We start from the raw sequence: 21,645 nt of genomic DNA on the forward strand, positions 1-21,645 counted from the left end.
AAATCAGCAATTAGACGTAAAAAACAAAAAAGGAAGACCATAAATAGCAAGTGATACAAGAAAAAAAAAGGGTAAGATGGAAAGTAGAACTAAAAAGCTCCGGGAAAAAGCTATGACTGTTGAGCTAAGGCCAGTAAGTAAGAGAGAAAAAAAAAAATTCTAGCAATAGTATGGTTCCAATTTTAGATAGATTGCAAATTGTTAGTTCTATAGACAAGGAAAAAAGTCTCCGAAGAATGTTTCTTTTCTGTATCCCAGAAGCAGGATGATTGTGCTTGTTGGTCTATACTGCACATTGCAATATAGTCTGGGTACAGTATCTTTAGTACTAAAGATAGTCTGGTAAAGGTAGTCTGGGTACTTCAATATAAAGCTCTGGGATGGGCAGAACTATCCCTAGGGGTTTGTATGGCCTAGGGCATATCAGCCTGTGCAGGGCCAGGGGGTGGCGACAGCCTGCACAAGCCAGCTGCGGCAGGGCCTGTACGGCACTGTGCACGGGGCCCCCCCAAAGCACAGGGCACCTGGAGCAGTCCCCCTGATTCACACCCCACAGGGATGGCCTTGTGGATGGGCTATTTATCACAGCTTCTCTGTACTGCTGTAATTACCATTTCTAATATTATACCTAGCGACAGTATTTCTGTAGGGCCCTTCACCACAGAGGATGTTAAAGTTATTAGCAGTAAACCTTTTTAAAAATCTGCAAGCCCAGATAACCTAAAATCTTCTTATCTGGCCCACTGATCAATTTACCAAATAAGAACAAAAGAAATTCCCCAATACTAGGAGTGCTAAGATTCTGCAAAGAAGCACAAGTAAATTGGCCTTCCCCTGTGACCTGATGTCAGATGAAACCTATTATTTCAACAAAATGCTTTTTAAAACTATCAAATACAACATTAGACATTGAGCAAAGAGGTACAAGTATGCATACAAAGTCTACATGAACATACTTATCTATGTGCACTGCAGGGGTTATAAAATCATAACCTATGCATAAGTGTCTAAAATGCTATACATGCAGCTAACCCCCCCCCCCCCAAAAAAAAAAACAAAACAAAACTAATCTTTTAGGCATATAAAGTAAAAGAATTCCACTCTTTTTTTGATATTTTGAGGATTTTTTTTTCTTTGCCCAAGAGACTTTTCTAGCTTTCCTTGCAAGCTTGTATCCTCTTCCTCCCATTAAAGGATGGTCCCTTCTTGAATACATTCATAGTCAGTGGATTGCTACAGACCCTGCTGTAGTCTCACCTATTCAATTCAGCATTCCATGAATGGTTCATTATTTGTGAAGTCCAATGATTGCTAATTATGAAGGATATTGACTACACTTTACTGTTTCCTTGTAGTCAGAGCTAGGATACTGGACATCACAAGTCACACTATGTATTTTAAGCACACCAAAACCCAGCTCATTTTAAGCAACATAGAAGTTATTTGGTAGTAAGAAGTGACTTTTCATCCAGGGTTTTCTTTACTAGATAGTTTTATGGGGAGGGGTTTTTTTTGGCTGATTTGCTAGTAGTTAAAAGGCTGATGTTTGTATAAAAAGTTATCCGAGTCTTCTTTTCAGGTATTCCCTTCTGAAACTAGCTAGTGACTGATTTTTTTGAAGTTACCAGTTTTCTTCATAGGTCATACATAGACATTGTTTGTGCTGGGAGAAAGGCTTCTCTCCCAGAATAGAGATGTACAGATGCTCAATAGCTTTCTTCCAAAAGAGAACTGAATCTTCTGTCTAGATTGGTGACTTCCAAGGAATGTTTTCTTCCTCCCTGATCCAACTTGAATACCTGTATGTCTCCTCTTGGGGGAAGACAGCCATACTCTCTCAGTCCACTGTTCTCCTTACCTTCATCCAAGAGGGAAGGAGGGAGAGCACTGGCTCCCTGACAGCTGTCAGATGCCTGGGGGGAGCAGGCCTGCTCCCTGTCCTACCAATCCGCTAATTAGTGAGACAATTCTCTCGGGGCCTTGGGATGGTTCCTACCACAGAAGAATTCACACTGAGGGAGAAGATCCCCGACCTAGCGAGGCCTCCAGTTCCACAGAGGCATGCTAGGCATGGGAGACAGCTATGCCACTGCTGCAAAGTTGCCCAGGCTCAGACAGCTCTGGAGATGCAGGAACTTCCCAGAGATCAGGCTTGGGGAAACTTTAGAAGTCAGGGAGCCAGGACCCGCAGGTGGGTTGGGTGTCCTCAACCACACTTCCCCATACCTCCAGCTTGGGAATTACCCAATGTGCAGCCCATCTGGACTGCACACAAGGCAATTTAAAAAGCAGGAAGGCTGCTTATTGCCAGCCTGGTCTCTTTCTGAAGCAGGGGACAGAACAAGCTTTCAAATAATGGGCTCCCTTAAAGGTGGGGGTGACCCAGGCAGAAGCCCTCTAGCGCTCCCTGGCTGGACAAATTGCTTATGTAGCTCTCTACCCAGGGACTGGAACATGTATGCTCCAGGTCTTGGTCCAATTTTCTACTCCCAAGAAATGAATGTCTGTACCCAGCCATATTCCTGTATAGCAATTTTGGTCCCTACAAGCAACTAACATTGTATTCTACAGTCCAGCAGACTTTTTTTGCCAACACATGGGTATGGATATGGATGAGCCAGATTCAAAACACACTGGGAACTTCTGTAGGGACAAAGTTCCAGCCATCTCCTCTTTCAGGAACAGGGAGAGGAAAACCAAAGAGCTCTTTACATTGCTTGCTCATCATCAACAGCTACCATCTTGTGGCATGAATGCATACTCTTGCCTTTATTGGGACTTAGTCTTTTAACACAGACTCTAAGTGCCATGAGAATACCTTGATCCAGAGAGGAAGGGGAGCCTTACTTTCAGATGCTGAGCCCCCAGTCTGGTATCCTTCGTGGGAGGAATCTATGGACCCTTTCAGCAGTTCCTCTGACTCATGCCTACTTCAGGACTGGTTGGATTGTATCATCCTTGGACTCACTGGTGGCAGCAATCCCTTGGTTTGAGGATGTCTACTACAGCTCACTGATCGGTCTTGAGGTGATTCAGAGTCCAATCCTTGAGCCACAGATCTATCCACAGAAGTTGCAAGTCTTTCTACAAGGAAGAGTAGGCTGCAGGTCAGGATTCCTTTTTCCTTCCTCCACCCGTCTCTGTTTCAAGGCTGAGACACTACCTCCAAACAGCTCCTCCCCAATTCTTGATTTCACAATCAATGTTCTTGATGTATGCTTCAAAGCATTCTTGTAGCATTTCTTCTGGGCACTTCAAGATCGCAGGCCATTACTAAGCTCCATATAAAATGCTTGTTTTGGGAGTTGAGTCAGGCATCAACACACAATGTCCAGTCCAGCAATGTTGGTAACTGAGGATTAATAACTTCACATTGGTAACATTGGCTTCAAAGATGCTGACATGCCTGTGGCAATCTTATTTGAAAAGGGAGGATTTTACAGAGGCAATGCTGGCAATTCCTTTCCTGGCTCCTGAGGTGATGGTAGGTCACCCACATTTTGCATCTGTAAAGGAGTAGAGATGGCTACTGCATTATAAACCTGGATCTGTGAGTCTTTCTGGAGATCGCAATGAATAAAGATGTGTCAAAGAAATTCTCAGAGGAGGCACTTGCACACCCAATCCTATGCTGGATCTCCTCAAAGTTCACTTATAGGTAGCTATCAAGTTAGGGAAATTGCTCAGCTACTTCCAGGGTCTATCCCTCAAAAGGTAATTTGGGAAAGGACAGTCATGGCCCAGAGCAGGCTGGTAGAACACTTTAGTCTTGATGTTGAGAGAGACCTGCCCAAAGTTCAGTAGGCTTCTTTGGAGAGGTCCAGAGCAGGCTGGAAGTTTTTCTCTATAAAAAAAGGCAGGCACAATGCCATCCTTATACTCAAAATGACCCTGAAATAGGCAGAAGCTGGTGATCAGGTTTTTCTGTATTGGAGCCACATCTCAGGAATGAGGAGGGGGTCCTCAGGTTAATTTAAGACACTGGGTTGTGATGCTTGCAAGATAAATCACCCTCTGTCCAGCAGTAAATAATGAATCTTCTCTTGGGTGTGTAAATGTTTCCTCATCTGGGACTACCACTTACTTATCCTAGTGGCTGCAGAACAACTTTGTCATGACTGAAAGGGAGTTGAGTTCAAGAGACAGCACTGTAATAGCAGATCCACATAAAGATACCACCCAGCTTACTGGGAAGAGAGAAAATAAGTTGCTATGGTACAAAAGCAAAATTTATAATTATACAGCAAAATCTTTTCTTCCCATCTCAGTCTAATTACCATAGTGTACAGTGGATAACTGCCCCTTAAACTTTCCATTGTGATGTTTTGCATTTCAGCCTAAAGCAGCTTGAGATCTGCTGCACCATTGTTTTATCTAACCATATTCCTGACTATGAATGTATTCCTGCATGGTCTGCCATTCTTAAAATCAGGTATTACCAGGCATCCTTTGTCTGCTACATTTCATATTCAGGCAGCCAGAGCTTCTATCTCACTGCCAGATCAACAATATTTTTCCATGCTCCCCCCCACTCTCCCCATCATCTTAATGACAGTTTTGTCAACTGGCCACAAACAATTTTCAAATATTTCATTTATAAAAGAAAGTCAGCAGTCTTTGCGCATTGGACTTTTGAAGGTGAACATCTCCCACTTAGATGAGTTTTAATCCCTGCTCTCTGTAGTAGATCTTCAAGGAAGATTCACATCTGTATTGTTTTTGGGTTGTAGCAGACGTGTCCTCTTCAACACCTGAGAAACTGCGACTAGATTCTCAACTAGACAGATGCCTATATTCCCCACATTGTGACACTTGAAAATGTTCCCTCCCCCCGCTACAGAAGGCCATGGGCTGTTTATCAAACTAAATTGCTGTTTGGTTCTATGGAGGAGAACTGACCTGTCTCTATGTTCAGAGAGGTCATTGGTAAAATTACAGACTGTTCATCTTCTTGCTACAGATTGTAATGCTTGTCTACCCCAAAGATGTTAGGCTAATTCAATTTTCAAGAAAAATTAGGCAGGTGGAAGATAACTGGTTGTCCCATCTCCTATCAGTCGTTATTGCAACCTGGTTGCTTAGTTCACAATTGACCAGGACTGGCAATGCCATCTCTTTGTAAAATGGTTTTCAGCAGAGCTAGCAGCTTTTTGACCACCTCAGAACAGCCCACATTTTTCAACCTCAAAACCAGTTAAATGTATTGTGTGGAACCATGGGCTTTTCTGTAAGTTTATACTCATCTGACCAGCCTCTAAAAATACAGGTTTTTCCAAGCCATTACTATATCTTTTTAGAAACTGGCCTGCTCCTCTGACAGGTTTTTGTTAATTTATTTTTAGATTCAAATAACACCTTTTTATTGATGAACACCAAGGTGGACTTTACTTTGACAGGTGATCAGCAAGATAGTGTAGTTGATGCAGTTGCATAAAGTTTTTGTGTATTGCTTTTAAGATTTAAAATTTCAACATTCAGGTATTTTTCACTTTCTTCTACGTATCTTTTGCATATTGTATGTGCTTGATAAAGTGATTATCACAATAAGCTCTGCCACCCATTCTGGAATTTATTTTCCTTCATCCTTCTGACCAGTCCATCTTCTATCAAGAGAAAAAACACTTTTTCCAGCTATGCTGGAGCTTTGATTTCTAGATCTTTGACCAGCTCCTTGTCTTTTGAGCCATCTTCCATGCAAGAGGTCCTGTAAATATTCAACCCACCTCCTGACAGTTTAACGTATATTTAAAATAGTGAGTGTTTCTTTTTGCTATAGTTTAGGCTGATACTTCCTGGAGAAAATAAAGGATGGTCTGCAAGAAGTTAGATACCACAACATAGCTAAAGACTGTCCTCAACAAATCTGAGCTGCAATGTTGACCTTTCCACAGACCTCCTCATATCCTGAGCATGACTGCTTAATAGAATCCTCCTGCATTTAGACTTCTGCTTTTCATTAGCCAGGTAAAGGGCATCTTGATATCTAGGCCTTTGCATCTTCCTTTCTGCTCTGCAACATATCAGTTAGCCAAATACAAGGCTTACTTGACTTTTTCTTAGCTGTTCTTCAGTATTGAGTTCTTGGTAACTCTCTCTTCAGTGCTTCCCTGTTGACCTCAGACTTTGGCATTCTCTCATGTGGTACTTGATTAGCCCTTGCACTTCACACTTCAGATGAGAAGAGATGAAACAGAGCTTGATGTTGCTGAGGACAGATACTGTGATCCAATAAAAATTCTTAGCACCGATACCATATTCCGCATTTATCAAAATAAAGTCAATCCTTGTCAGGGACATGGAGCTTCCAAGGTCCATTTTATACTCTGTGCTTCAATTTTGTATTATATGCATTAAGGCCACACAAACAAGGTAAATGAAAAAAAGTTAACAGAAAAAAAAACCAAAAAAAAGACCCACCAATGTTTCACTAGAGAAAGAAATACGAGGGTGAATTTGTTGCCTAATTTAGCAGTCTTCATAAGATCTCTGAATTACTTAACAACAATTAAAACAATCCTATCCTTCTATAAGCAATCCTTTAGATGAATAGTGCCCAGAAGACAATTCAGTGTATTTGAGTTTTTGGTTTCTTCTTACTAGGGGCATCTACACAAGACATTTACTGCAGAGTAGACTACTAATTAGCTCCACAGTAAACATCTTGTGTCTACATGTGCAGCCCTACTGGGCCACAGGAAACTAATCAACTCAGCAGCGGAGTAGTACTTGTAAATACTATCCTGCTGTGGAGTCGATTTTGTTTTAACTCTGCAGTGCTGCACTTCTGATACAGCTGGCTGAGATGAGGCTACTTCAGTGCAGGGGCTGCCTACTTGCTACCTTTGCACTGCAGCATCCTCAGGCCCAAGCCAGCCCCAGGCTAGCAGGTTGACCCCCTGGGTCCACTGCCAGCTGGGGCTGCTCCAACCCAGTTTATTGATACATGTTAATAGCATGTGTAAACACATACTGCCACTTAAAAGGAACAAAAGGGAAATACTTGTTTCTTCCAAACAAAAGTGTTAAAGAGTTGAGAGTAAGTATTTGAGGTTTGAAGAGTATAATCATTTCAAAGCAAGTTAAGCACTATGGACAGGCTTGACAGAATTAGATTTATTTTTGTAATTGACAGATAGTATTAATTTTCCAGCATTTATTTTGATTTTAGCAATTTAAAAAAAATTCTTAACAAAAAGATCTTCCGCCCCTGGTGTGGCAAAAAGGCGGCCAAGAAAAAAAACCGAACAAACACTAAAAAACTTGTATCCTGAGAGAGACTGAGAGAATCGTGCCTCACCAGTAGGCTGATTTGCCTCCTTTTACAGTCTCTCCCTGCTTCTCTGCAGCTGAATTGTCCCACTCATGTCCAGAATGCCCCCACTGCTACTTCCAGTCTGGCTCAACCCCACCCCCAAAAAACTCTTCTCCCCCCTGCCCTCCTGGGGCTTCAGGCAGGGGTTTAAGTAGCCCATTTTCTCCTTCCAGCCTGCTTTCCATACCTGTGAACAAATACCCAATTACTTAATGCATCATTAGGCTGCCCTCTGTTTTCTTCTTTAAAAAGACTGCCCCACCCCCCCACTGTTTTCTAGCTTGCAACTCCCTTCTGATATTCCCCTCTTTTTGACTGAAATATTTTTTGGCTAGTCTGCAAGGGGGGGGCAGTCAGTCAAAATTGATGTTTACTGATAAAAATCATATCCTACCAAGCCTAGCTATGGAATATGAAGTGACACTTTAAAGAAATCAAACTTTCAATTATAGCACCATTGCTTGGTATTTAGATATATACAAGTAGGTGATACCATGGCTGAAGATCATCCTTGCATTACAAGGTCAAATCATATTTGGCTCCAGAAAAGTATAATTTTAGCCACATACCAATCAAGAAACAATTTGCATAAAGGAAAATTGTAGTTCTTCATCAGAGCACCTAGAACTTTAAGTAGTTTTAAATTAAAAACCAAAATCAGGCAGCCAAGATAGTCATTTCTACTAGAAGGATTAGGTCATAACGGCTTCCTACTTTGTTTTTCAAAAGGAGGCATTCTACAAAATAGGGAAATATTAGTTTTCCTAGTATGAGAAAAATCAATGAAAGTAAAATTTAAGACAAATGCAAGTTTGAAGGGATAAAATTGAGACATTTTATCCAGAATCTTTTTAAGACTTAATATTTAGAACCAGATCTTTTCATTTGTTAGTTTTGCCTTGGAGGTACAACAAAGAACAAAACAGAAGTATGCTTCTATATTCTAAAATCATGCCAAGTTCACCTCTTCCAAATACCTGTTTAACACCACCACCACCCACCCCACCCTATAGACATGTTGCTTGTATATACCCTTTTGCTTCTCCTTCCATCTACTTTTTCTCCGTCACAAACAAGTTGTCTTAATTTAAAATTAAAAAGCCATTTACTGTTTCTCCAATCCATCCATCCTCTCAGTATTAATGGGTAACCTATCATCTTTGATCTGCCCATTGTCCATTTACATTTATTTTAAAGCATCTTCTACTCTGGCAGGATAACCCTTACAACAGCTGCCTCATTGCAACTATAAAAAGAACAAAAAACCCACAAGTGATTGGCACAATTGAGTGCAAGTAGTTTTTTTTTCAAACCAATTTGCAAATCTCTTCCTTTAGCAAAGCCATTCTATAGTAATGCAAACATCATTAGCAATGCAGACCATAATGACTAGGAGTCCTAGTGGGAGACTAGGACTCAACTGTTCTTTTTATAGCAGCCTCATAGTTTGTCAAAATTCCTCCTTTATTTATTAGTAGTTAAGCTTCTGATGTTTAACTACCAGTTAACATGCCTAATAATGTTAACACATTGTCCTTCACCTTCCCCCCACCCCCCTTTCAATATGTTTTTTCATAAAAGAATTGTAAGCTTTTTGGTAGATACACATTCTAATATATAAAATGCATAGCACAGTTGAGCCATGGTCTCTGACCAGGATTCCTAGTCATTATGGTAATGCAAACATTAGCCTTATAATGCTGCATTGCTAAGAATATAGAATGGCTTTGCAATATTTCATAATTAGTTTGAAAAACTTCTCGCACTTGGCTGTGCCCATCATTTGGGTGCTTTTTTGGTTTATTTGTTCTTTTTATAGCTAGAGTTGCATTTCTTGGGAACTGGTAGGTTAAGAGGTACTTTTAAAAATGAAAATGACATGGAAGACTTTATGACAAAAGGTAACTGCAGCAACATAAAACTTCTTCCTTGTCATTCTCTCTTAAGTGCACATCTGAATTATTTGTACAAGTTACATTCCACATGACAGGTAGGTGCGATCAGAGCTTTACTTGGCCTTAAAAACAGCAGACAGTGTAGAGGTCCATACAAGAGTTACAAGAGATGAACATTAAAAAGTCCTTCATAAGGACAGTTGAGGAATTAATCTAGTGTTATGATGGACTTAATCTTTGTACACCAGAAGAGAGAGACCATAGAAGCAAAACCAAAAAAAAAAAGTGACCAAAGAGAGAGGCCTGCATGATTAGTCATACTTCATTGCTTCTCCAAAGCAAGGCTTCTATTTTTGTACCTTGACCCATCAGGAGTTAAATATAATACACATTTTTGAAGTACAAGGCAGAAGAGATGACTAAAAACTTCAAAACCAGGCAGTCTTAGGTCACTGTAGCTTAACCCAAATTGGATCTTCACTGATCATCTGGTTTTACTATAGTCAGTGCAATAGAAGTTAAAGCAAATCAGTGACATCCTCCTTAAGAAGGCAAGCTTGAGCAATGGGCAAGCTTGTTGACTTCTGTGAAAAACAAAACTACAGATTTGTTTGTTGGCAGATAAATTTTAAAAAAAGCCGACCCATTTCTTTTGGGATCTGTTACAACATTATAGAATGCAGCAAATGTGTTTCTCAGGGTGCAAAAACAACCTTTCCGTTTAAGTGTCACTGCACTGTTACTTTAGACATCTGGCAATTCTGGGATTGTGGTTGGCCTGCTGCAATAAAAACAAAACCACATTATTTTCCTGTGTAGTCTAGTTCATTAGATTAAAGGCTGTATTGCGGTTGGGGAGGGAGTAGGAAGGGACCACCATCTGAAATACAAAGCTAAAGCTTCAGAAGCAACAATGGCTGCTCATATCCAAGAGAGGTTTTGCTTTCCCTTCTTGAAAATAAACCTTATCTCGGAAGCAGAATCTTATAGCTTCTGCGCAACCTTCATTGAGAGATCCCTTTCAGGGATCCTAGAGAATCAAACCCTTCTCTCATCCAGGCTGCATTCAGTATGTCCAGGGCTACCAGTAGTTTGATAGCTTTGGGGAAGTTAGTTTGTATGCCAATGTAACTTCGAGGGTGTTAAAAGATCATACAGTTAGCTTTCTCCTGTCCTGCCAACAAAACCCTTCAAAAGGAGGGCATCATTTCCCAGCAAAAAGGAGTCCCAGTATGTGGATTTCTTCAAGGGTAGAAATTCACCATAAACAAAAATCTAGGTCTTAACACAATAGGCACTAAACTGTCAGCTACACAATTCCAAGCACACTCACCTCTATTAATGGCAGTACTCATTAGAGATGCTCAGAGAAAAAAACAACTGAAATTTATTAAAACCTAAATGCTAAACCTCCCCCCCCAAAAGGAACCAAAAGAGATACCAAAAAACAAGAGCAAAAAAAGCCTTACAAAATTAGTAACTTTGCAATAACTAACTTGAGTGCTAAGGCAGTGAACCTCAACCAGGCTACTGCAGCACAGGTGCCGTGAGATTCTTTCAAGGGTGCCACTCACTATTAGCACCATTTGGTGTGTGAACACCTGCACATTATTCACAAGTGAAACTCGGATTCAAATAGTAAATTCACTGTCAAAAAACTTTGACCTACTGTGGTCTCCGAGTTGTTTTCAAGAGAACTGCTCTATTAGTTTCTCGTGGTTAGAAAGTGAGCAAAAGCTAAAGACATGGAATTTTCTGAGAAGTGACTTGAACCCAATGAGCTTGAAAGCCACTGAGCTAAAGAGCTTAGGATAGATATACAACACTGGGAAAGAAAGGGAGTTTAGGAGGGGAACAATTTGTCACCACAAAAATACTGACACTTGTAATTTCTCATTTCGCAATGGAAGAGGGAGTAAAAATTATTTTAAAAATCATTCATACCAGATGTTTAGAAGGGGGAAAAAAAAAAAAAAGTACTTTGTTACCAGATCTTCTAAAATTAGCAAGGTCACATACAAGGTTTCTATAAGTTGCATCAGGCATTACAGGACATACTGGGGAGGAGTTTGCTAAGGGGCATGTTTAATTCCCCCCACCCGACAGCATGTGCATGAACCTACAGATCCTGTTGATGCAAGGAAACATTCGTTCATTGATGGCCTCCTGTCCTGGTTTTGGATGAGGTTGGAATTCTTCAGTGTTCTGTCACTGCTTTTGCCAAGCAAATTTCAGAACATCTTAAAAAAAAAAAAAGGGACAGAAGTAGGCACCCCCCCGGTCTGCTTTCCAAGCAAATAGCTATAGATCCCTTCTCAGTGTAGCAGTTGCCATAAAAAAGGTTGTAGTCAACTTAAAAGCATTAGGAAGGGACAAAACTATGGAAGGTTTCTACAAACAGAGTACATGCTCTTACAATGGGCTTAAGATTTGTGCATTAAAGAATGACATCCTACTAAATCAGGAGACAAAAGGGAAGGTTTTGCAGGATGATCGCACTGCTTCACTGTGTGAAGATATACTGAATCAGGCTGAAGTATTAGTTGTTCAAGCTGCAATACTAGGTTATCATTTGAACCAGGGTAAAATATTCCTTTAGAGATTCTAGACAAAGTTGATTACTGTCTACCTTGATCCAGGGGGAAAAATATCCCTACTTCTTTCATTAGGGGGTGTTAGAGAAATAAAGAGGGCTGCTCCCTATGCAATCTGGGAACCCATAGTTTGAAGGGGAAATAAAAGGAATCAAGCGATTAACACTCCTCCTTTACTTTCTTTGGTTGACAGCAAGAGATGCTGGGGTAATAAGCCCAAAAGCACAAGGGGTTCCTGGAACCCTCACTATGCACCATACATTGTTTCTGGAAGTAGCTATGCAGTGACCCTTTGGATACAGACCAAAAGGGCTTTTCTGAGAGAAGGAGTGGGGGAGAGAAGGAGAGAGATGTTTATATCTTCCAGTAGTCATTTTTCCATTATGACACTTGAGCACAGAGCGGGAAGGGGGAGACGACGGCATGAGTACTAGGAAAGCCGTGCGCGAGACCCCAAGTCACACTGAGGAACGCACTTTACCTTTACTGCTAGGTTTCACTGTCCTCATTTCACTCACTCTAGAGTAGTGTTGCCACAGCTCCTGTAATCTGAGTCAAGTATTGATGTTGTCAGTCTCTGCCTGGGTTTTCAAATCCATCCCAGTTAGCTTGAGCTGAAGGAAAAAATAATGCCTGGCTTAGAAAAGGACCGTATGAGTGGACGAGGCCTTTACATAAGCAGTATGCTTTAGCTACAAGAGATAAAGCCATATTCTTGAGAGTTGTTGGAGCAAACTAAGTTAAAACAAACAAACAAACAAACAAACAAAGAAAAGACCAAAAACCACCCCTGTACTTCCTACACAACATGGAAGACAAAATAAGACAGGAAGACGTGCCAAGAATTCTTTGCAGCAGTTCTGTTGACTAGAAGGCTGAAGAGAAACAATTAGTCCTCCTTGCTCATCAGGGTCACTCAAGAGCTAACTAACTATTCAGACCAATCTCAGAAGGGACTCCAAGCAACAGGAGGATCAGCAGACATACCCCTCAAAAAAGGGGAGGTTCATCAGAAGTAGTTACATTCAAAAAAACACTGCACTTGACATTCTAGTCAGAAACTTCCTTGCCAATGGCTCCAGTTTCTCCAGAACTAAACACGTAACACTTAGTGTTATGACCCTTCAGACAAGCTTCTAACTGTAAATCTCTAACACGGTCTCGAGTCTGCAGAGACTTTTGAACAGTAAACCTGAAGTGATAACTGACAAGTATCAGTAGAGTTTGGCATTAAATTCACTGAATCATTTCAAACATGCTTAGTTCTAGAGGGGAAAAATTGTTCCGCAAGTATTTATTTCTGTTTTGGTGGACTTTAAACACTCCCCAGTATCCCCAATTTCTCTGAAGAGGCTATTCCATAACTTAGATCTTAACGTCAGGGCAAATGTACACAAAAAGCCAGGAGGTCTCATGCAGTCACCAACTCTACTTTTGCCCCAGTTAAATACCAAATTTTAGATCAAATGCAGCTTGCTGTCTTTATATAATTCTTTGCATCCTATTTACAATTATTTAGGTTAGTAACCACTCTTCAGTGAACAAAGATATAAACATTAAAGTAAGTCTTATAAAATGCAAATACAGTACAATATACAGAGTCACTGTTGCTTGATCATGGTACAATTCACATTTTACAGAATAACCAAATTTAAGTTAACATTTCAGATACTTTTAGTAAAGCTATGCATTTCAAAAAATATTACACAGTACTGTATTTGACATTCAGATATTCCAGTCCCCATTCAGACTGAGATGAACAGCACATTTATTTTATTTACAAATGAGCAAGACAAGTAAACCTTACAATCAGAAAGGTAATGAAGGGCTCAGCAGTCAAGTGATAACTATTTTTTCTTTTAAAATAACCTTAATAACATATTATGGTTTGTTGAAATCACAGCAGTAAAAAAGGAATTAGACTCCCTTTTAAGCAAGTACCCAATTTTAGGTTTCACTTATACTTGCTAGTGTTCATGTCCTGCATGTTAAACAGACTCAGACAGGATCACTGTGTACAAGGCCTACACAGCTGTGTTTTCCTCAAAAGGCATACGTGTACAATCCAGTCTTAAACAGTGTTTAACAACCATGACTATTAGACAGGGAGAAGTTACTTAGCAATACTATTAAGCAGTCATGTTCAAATGACATGATATTTGAGAGGTCAAAACAGCTTTTTTCCAGTTTAAGTTCATCACTTCAGGGGGAATTTTTGAAAGGCTCAGAAGACATTGCCAGATAAAAAGAGTACAAATCCCATGCCTGGAAAGGAAGGCTCTCTTTCCAAGTTAGATGCATTTAGTTGACTTAAAGTAAGTTGAAGGAGTGGTTGACAGTGGGATACAGTGGCTGAAGCCCCAGGATGAATGCAAAATTGCCCACTCAAGGTCTCCAAACCCAAGCTTATACACATTACCCATAGGAGCAATTGTCTTCTCACTCTTAAGTTTAAAGCCTACTAAAATGGCTTCTGCAGCATGTTTTAAGTTTCTTTCTTCCCCCAATAATTAAGTTAAATCATTCAAGGCTATCTTCAAGGCTTGGGCAAAAGATGTCCTTTGTGCGGCTAGTTTAGCTACTACAGAAGTCTACAATGGTTGACAAAGCTGAATCAAGCGTGAACTCCTATTGTACCTGTTTCCATGGATCTGCAAATGAAAGAGGAGAGAGGTGGGGAGGAGATGAAGAGGTAAAACTCAAAAAAGGTTCTCTTCCACTTGTCCACATCAAATGAAAATTGACAATTATCTGAGCTAATGAATATCACTAGAATTCAGAATGATTGGTTTCCCCAACAAAAACAAGCCTAGAGTACAAGGTAACTGTTACAGACAGAAAAAGCTAGGAAGAAATAAGATTATTCAAATATCCAATTGGTGCAGACGATGACAACTGTGGTGCTACTGAGACCAGATCAGGTTTTGGTGTCAAGGTTACTGATCAACTAAACATGCAAAAATACTAGTCAGATAGCTGCAGCCACATTAGTTAACCCAGTTCATCTGATATTGAGGAGTGCAATACACAACAATGCATTAAGTCTCTAGATACATTTTTTCAGTCAGAACTATTCACCAGAAGTATCCTTTTAGTTCAAAAGAAGATTTTTGGGACATCTTAAATTTACTTCCATCCTGTAGGGCAGCCACCAGCATGCCAGTTTCAAAGTACTACTTTTGATGGGGCTGTTACCATCTTGAAATTCAATTTACCAGTAATATAAAAAAGTAGTCTTTCAAGAAATTCCAGTGAAGGAGCTCAGAAAAATCTGTTAGAAACCATTGCTGCATATTTATTTTAATAAAAGGGCAGATTTATTCATGTTTACAAACAGTTCGAAAACAAAAAAAACAAAACAAAAAACCCCTATGTAAGCTATCCACTAATAGCCTTTCAAAATGCCAACAGCCCTCATGCAGTATGAAAGGTTCTAGAGGATTAGGAAAAAAAAAAAATCATCACAGTTCCACTCACAGTTCAAAAGACAGCACTAAGCTAACACGTTTAAACAAAAACAAAAAGGACTAAGTTTCTGATGTATTTTGATTTAATCCATTTTGCCTGAGATAACAAAAAGTATTTCAAGCAAGTTCCATCACACTGATGTCCTGCATTAAACAATCCTACTAAGTTCGAAACAAAAGTTATTCAGTAAGTTTCTCAAAATTTTTAAAAATTAAGCAGTTGTTGTTTCAAAACCATTAAGTAGTAAATGTATTTAAGAAACTAATTAGGACAGAGGCCATAACTTCATTAGAACACCACTGCTCATGTTTTTACAAAGCATTAGTGTCATCTATTTGGCTATTAGTATCAGCAATTTATCTACAATATTTAACAAGGTAAATTGCAGGCAAAATTTAGTACAGTTTCAATAGAAACACCCTTTTCCTGAAAATACAGCAGTATTTGAAGGACTATTTTTTTCTTCTTTTCTCTGCATCATTTATAAGGAAGCTTCCCATCTATGAACAGGAACAAAAAAGTATCTACAAACCTTGTAAACAGATCTGCATCATTTATAAACATAAATAATCCAAGTTATTAACAGCCAACAGCAGAAATTAAAGTATTAATTCAATGATCCAGGGCCTCCTTGCCCTTCCCAGCCCCCCGCCCCCCTTCAAAAGGATCAAGATAAACTAAAGCCCTGCTAACACACTGTTCAGGACCATTCTTAAGTACAACTGATGATCCGCAGGTCACTTATGCCGAGTTACTGTTTCTGTCAAAGTTCATTATTACCCCCACCCCCAAAAAAGCACCCTCCAGTCTGGCAGAAAGCTTCTTTAAAAAAATAAATCTACATTCATACAAGTGTCTTCTGTTGAAGTCCAGGACAAGAATACAATCTTGTCCATCACAATGTGTGAAAAGACCCAGTTTCAATTTCTTTACAATGCAGCTAGTGTGTTAACATTCAGCTTACAATCAGAGTGATGTTTCCAAACTATGTAGCGGGCTCCCTGGGGATGAAGAGGTAGCAGACTTGTTCATGTCTGTTGTAAGGTGAATTCCACTGTCAACCGCATTGTTATTTTTATTGGGAGAGGGTGGGGGAGTAGAGTTGCGTTTCGTTGGAGCATCATCTTCAGCATCAGTATCATCAATGAGGGGAATATGAGGCTCGGAATCTTCTATTCTAAACTCAGGATGTGTCATAAAATTGTGAATTGAACTTCGTGTCTCAGGCTTTTCTAAACCTTCATATAGGGAACTACGAAATGCATTCACCACTCGGATCTGTAAAGACAGGAAAACTCTATTAGTGGTCTGCAGGTTTGCTAGCAAAGAGCGGGGTTCTTATGAGTCTGAATCCACAAACAGCTAGACATGAGTGAATCGAATTTGTATGTGATGCAGTGGAACTTGCAATAAACTGTAAAAAATGAAGAGCGTTTCAGTAGAGCACTGCCAGTCTACTACAGGAATAAAAATTGTGTAAGTGTACTGTAAAAAATTAAAGAATCTAAAAATTCAAATTAGCACTAAAATTGCTGCATTACTTGATATGGGCCAAGACTTTTTTTTTTTTAAAATTACTCATTCTCCAATTTTTTTTGTTTTGGTACTTATTCACAAATTCAACAAGCTTTAAAGAACATTACTGAACATTAGGGAAGGGGGAGCTAAAATAAGTTAGAGCACACAGGGTTGCTATTTCTCATGCTAGGAATCACGTCACCAACTATGAAAAAGCCAAGCAAGTGTAAGCTGAATGTCACAATGATTGGACATTTACTCAAGTGTCATGCAAGCAATTCTACAACAGTTGTAAATATTCGAGTATATACCCGTTTACCACAAGAGACTCTTTCAATATTGATTAGCAATGTATTCTACAGTTTAACAAATATTTAGCTTGAGAGTTACACAATGGACAATGTAAGCATTTTCCCTTATGCACAGAAGTTTTTCTTGATGCTTTCTGGAAAGTCAAGTCAAGTCAGTCATCTGAAAGGCCTCCACAGAAGCCAGGCAGTATACATTTTCTTCTTGAGGATTTTTCATCTCTCAAGAATTCATCCACATGGATTACTGCATACACTATTAAAGCTACCGTAAGAAACAGATATACAAAGCAAGAATACAAAAGGAAAAAAAACAGGGGAAAAAAAGTGTCCAAGCAATCCTGGCTAAGAAAGTATGTCTATACATGGACACAGTCTTTTCCTCAGAAGTCAGTCTGCGAGAGATGTACACAAGTCCAAAAAGTATCACAAAGTGAGAACATACAACAACTTGTAGGTTGTGTTACGCTGAAGTGCATCAAATTGCATTTCACCATAAAAACCATGGTGAAAGTCATTTCCACCAATCATTTGATAAATTGAAAAACCTGAACACATTACACGCACATTTTCTTAATAGGTCACAACAATCATGGGTAACCCATGTTAAAATTCCAGAAGTTAGCCCTTGCATTCAGAAATAGAGTTTGAAATTGTTTTAACATTGCAATAAGTTGTTATACCCAAGGTTAGTGCAAAACTGGTAACCTTAGCTAGTAAGTGAAAAAAGTACAATAAGATTCTCATTAAGATCAAATGCTAAATCACACAGATAGAAGGCAGATACGTACGAAAAAAAAGTATTAGGAAATCTCCACACTTGAATTGTTTATTGAGGCTCTCTAAATACTGTAATAAGAGCTGGGTATTAACCTCACTTTATTGGCCAAAAACCCCAAAAAGCCTGAGGAACATCAGTTAAGCAATCTGTTTAGGACTACACAATAACATGTAGAATTTTTGAAGACCGAACATCTGCCCAACCCCAAGTCCACTGAATTCACCAGTACTGTCCAAGGATTTATGGCAAAACTACTGAATTGCTGTTATGCACTTTGAAGTCTCCCCCTCCCCCACCCAAGTTTAAAGACTTCAGCATCTGTAACTTTGCTCATGAACAAATTCCACTTAAGCATATTATTCTATTCTTTTCTTTGATGTTAGTAGTAATTCAGTAGTAACTTCCATCCCCTCCATTTGATTTGTTTTAATGTAACAAACCCAAACAAACAACCACTACTCCAGCTGTACAAGTAAAATTATACCTGTAGAACCCAAGACACAACTAGTGAAGTTGGCTAAATTTAAGAACTTTTGCCCAAATTGTTTTTTGAAATTGAATCTGAAAATAGATACCGGTTTAAAAATCTAATTGAAATTCTCAGAGGGAGAAAGTTTGGAAAAAGTGTCAAAATGCAATACTGACTACTTCTAAACTAGATTGTTTTGCCTGTGTCAAAGAGACTTTATATTATTTCAGTAAAAAAATTAAAGTTCAAAACCAAAAATTTTACCAACCCAAACAAGTTTTTGGATTTTGAGCTTACCAAAAGTTTAAAGCAGGACCTTTTTAAATTCAGGGAGCTTTTCAAGGTTAAATTTCTGTAGGATAGAACTAGCTTTAGAGGCACTGAAGAAATGCATGCATGAAAAGTCATTTTCTAAAGGACAAACACATGGGCAAGACTGACATTTCTTGCCCAGTATTATGCTCCATCTAGTTAATACTAAAAAAGGATTTTTACCTAACTAGAACAAAGATTTTCAGACAGCTTACCATCAAGTGACAGTATCAGTAAAAGCTTCAGGTAAAACCTTCCACCATTCAGTGAAGCTTTATTATTGAAAATTAAGGTATCAGGGCCCTTGAGATTCCTGTTACAAAAGCTTTAAGGAAAAAAAATCTGAGTATTTAAAACCAAGAGGCCAAAGACTGGAAAACACATTAATGATATGCCAAAATGAAACCTAGATAATTAAAAAAGAAAAGCATACACTATGGTATACCTCAAAAATAGCCCAAACATTTTTACAGTGTGATAATACATTTGAATAGAGGCAACAGTAGTGTTGCACACTGCCCGTGTTGAAACAAATGAAAAATATTGAACATGCTCCGTTTTAGGCTGAGGATTAATGCAGCTTCAAAACAAAAAAGGTCCTTTTGACAGTGACCTTTTCTTTCAGCTGCTGGGCCTAGATGGGGTTTTCAGATTGCAGTGTAACAATTAAAGAAGGGCCAAAGAAATATGCTGCCCCTTTATTTACCAGCTGATAAGGCCACACTAAAGGAGATGAAAGAAATGTTTGGCTATATGTAATGTAACTGGACCTAGATGTTACAATAACAATATTCAAAGTGGATGGGATACCTTTACAAGGCAACCTCTTTGCCACAATAAAACCCATAAATGTGAAAATAATCTTCTGACCTAGATATCAACATATTGTAAACATTTTTACATTGATCCAAGGTGTAGCAGAAAATTATAAAGCATTTAAGCATGATGGTACAAATCAGAGAAGATGTCAACACCTTCCTAAGGAAAAAATGGAATTTTGTACAGGCATGAATTGCCCAGATATAAAAGGTTGTTTACTTATGGAGGTATAGCTTACTTGAGAAGCATTTCAACACAAAGGGTTTCTGGGGGAACCAAATGCATCTCAGGCAGATTTCTGAGAGACATGCTGGAAGTAGTTGAATGCTGACTTCTCCATCCTTTAAGATGTAAAAGCTATCAATAGCTTACTGGAGGAAGTGCACTATACTCCTTAAGGGTATTGTAGGAAGGGATTTTTTTTTTTGGAACAAACAGAAAAGGTGTGTGTGTTCATCAACTAAAACACTACTCTGACAAAGCAAAGGTCAGCTTCCCCACACTATCACATACCCTAAAGTTACTTCATTATGTGAAATAAGAGGTTTTACCTGGCTAATAGACTAGAATCAAAGAACATTATAGTTATCCACTAACATTCTAAATAGCAAAGAGCAATCCTGCAGATCCCAATCCCCAAAAAAGTTAGGATTATACTTTATATAGCACCTTGTGAAAAGACCACTTTTTGAAACACTAAATCCATGATTTAAGCCTCACAACACCCCTGTGAGGTAGGGAATTAGCCTCATTTTACAGATGGCAGGTAACCCAGGCTCACATAGGAAGGCTGTGGCTGAACCAACGAAGCCAGAATAACAACCTTCTAAGACAACTCCTAAAAGCCTTTAAAAACAGTGGTTCTCAGCCTTTTCAGACTTGAAGTACCCCTCAAAGATGCCAGCTCTTAAAATTTTTTACACTTTTTTTATTGTTACAGAACCAAAGCAATTCTTCTGTTGCAAACAACTCAGAAAGACCACATCAGATCAGAATATTTTTAATACTATAAAAACCTATTTGAAGTATCTGGGTTTCTCTTATAAATTATGTTTGCACACTTAACAGTGCTAACTGTGTGGCACCCTTGAAAGGATCAAGACACCCTAAGGTGCCATGGCACACACTGAGAATCACTGCTTTAAAAAGATACCTTTCCATGAGTTTCACTATTAAACTGCTCCACTATAAAAGATACTTGGCTAACTAGCCACAATGATCATTTAGCCAGACTGTCTTAAAGTGACACTTTGTTTAAAAACATTAAGGTTAAATCATTAGGATGGAAACAATTCCTCCTCATACCCTCTGCCTGCCCCCCCACCTTTTCTTTTTTTTTTTAAATATACACACAGTTGTGTAAAATTTTTATACTATTTTATAGGCACAAAAAAGTTTGTAACAGTTGTATATCTTCAATTCCCCAAACTTCTAGATATTAGAGATTAAAATTAATGCGTTTTGTCTTAACTGAGGAAGGCTGAAACCACAGTGCCACTTGGTTATGACAAACATCGTTTCTCACTGCTGCTGAAAGAGCCTGGAGAAGAAGTCACTAAAAGTCTGAAGAAGGTTTTACCATGCAATGCTTGACATTTCTTAAAATGGTTTAATACATCCATAGTTTTGCACCAAGTTTGTAATTTGTACTACTGTTTTTAAGCATGCAGAGCAGGCATTTTACCAACCAAGCCCTGGAATTTCTTAAAATGTTTGTATCTAGTTAGAAAATCACACCCAACAAAAGCAAGCCACCATCCAGGAACAATTTTGATAGGATTTGCTCTTTTAGAATTCTTTAAAATATTGTCTATAGTAGTGTTATAAGCTTCAAATCAAATTTAAATCATAGCAAAAGTAGGAAAAGTTAATATTGTATGCATATTTTTTCGTGTTAGTTACAGATGCTATTGCTTACTTTTGTTGGCTCAGTTATGTTCCATCAGGTATAAACATTTTAAAATAATCATCATTAAAAGGCATATACTCGAAAATTTACAACAGTTTTCCTACTTTGTTTTTAAAACATCCCCCGTACACAAATGGGTGAAGGCACAGTATATGCAGGCTCACAGCTTTCATATTTAAGTCTTTTGTTGCAACTGTTCCACCTGTTCTCTAGCCCTCTAAGAAAAAGAATCTTGAGGACTCCACTTTGTGAAAAGAAAG

At 38.8% G+C, this 21,645-nt stretch overlaps 1 protein-coding gene across 10 annotated transcripts in view; it reads right to left on the minus strand.

Moving 5' to 3' along the window:
• Window positions 1-15,071: 15,071 nt before the first annotated feature.
• Window positions 15,072-21,645, minus strand: part of ATP2B1 (ATPase plasma membrane Ca2+ transporting 1) — a 93,116-nt gene continuing 86,542 nt past the window's right edge. For 9 of the 10 annotated variants that reach the window (XM_059726168.1, XM_059726166.1, XM_059726167.1 and 6 more), the window contains one exon: window positions 15,072-16,547. In XM_059726168.1, coding sequence (XP_059582151.1) covers window positions 16,236-16,547 — 312 coding nt within the window. In that variant the 3' untranslated portion in view covers window positions 15,072-16,235. The remainder of the gene's footprint in view (window positions 16,548-21,645) is intronic. The other variant, XM_059726169.1, reaches the window with a different exon arrangement.

Source organism: Alligator mississippiensis, chromosome 4 (genome assembly GCF_030867095.1).
Source record: "Alligator mississippiensis isolate rAllMis1 chromosome 4, rAllMis1, whole genome shotgun sequence".
NCBI lineage: Eukaryota > Metazoa > Chordata > Crocodylia > Alligatoridae > Alligator > Alligator mississippiensis.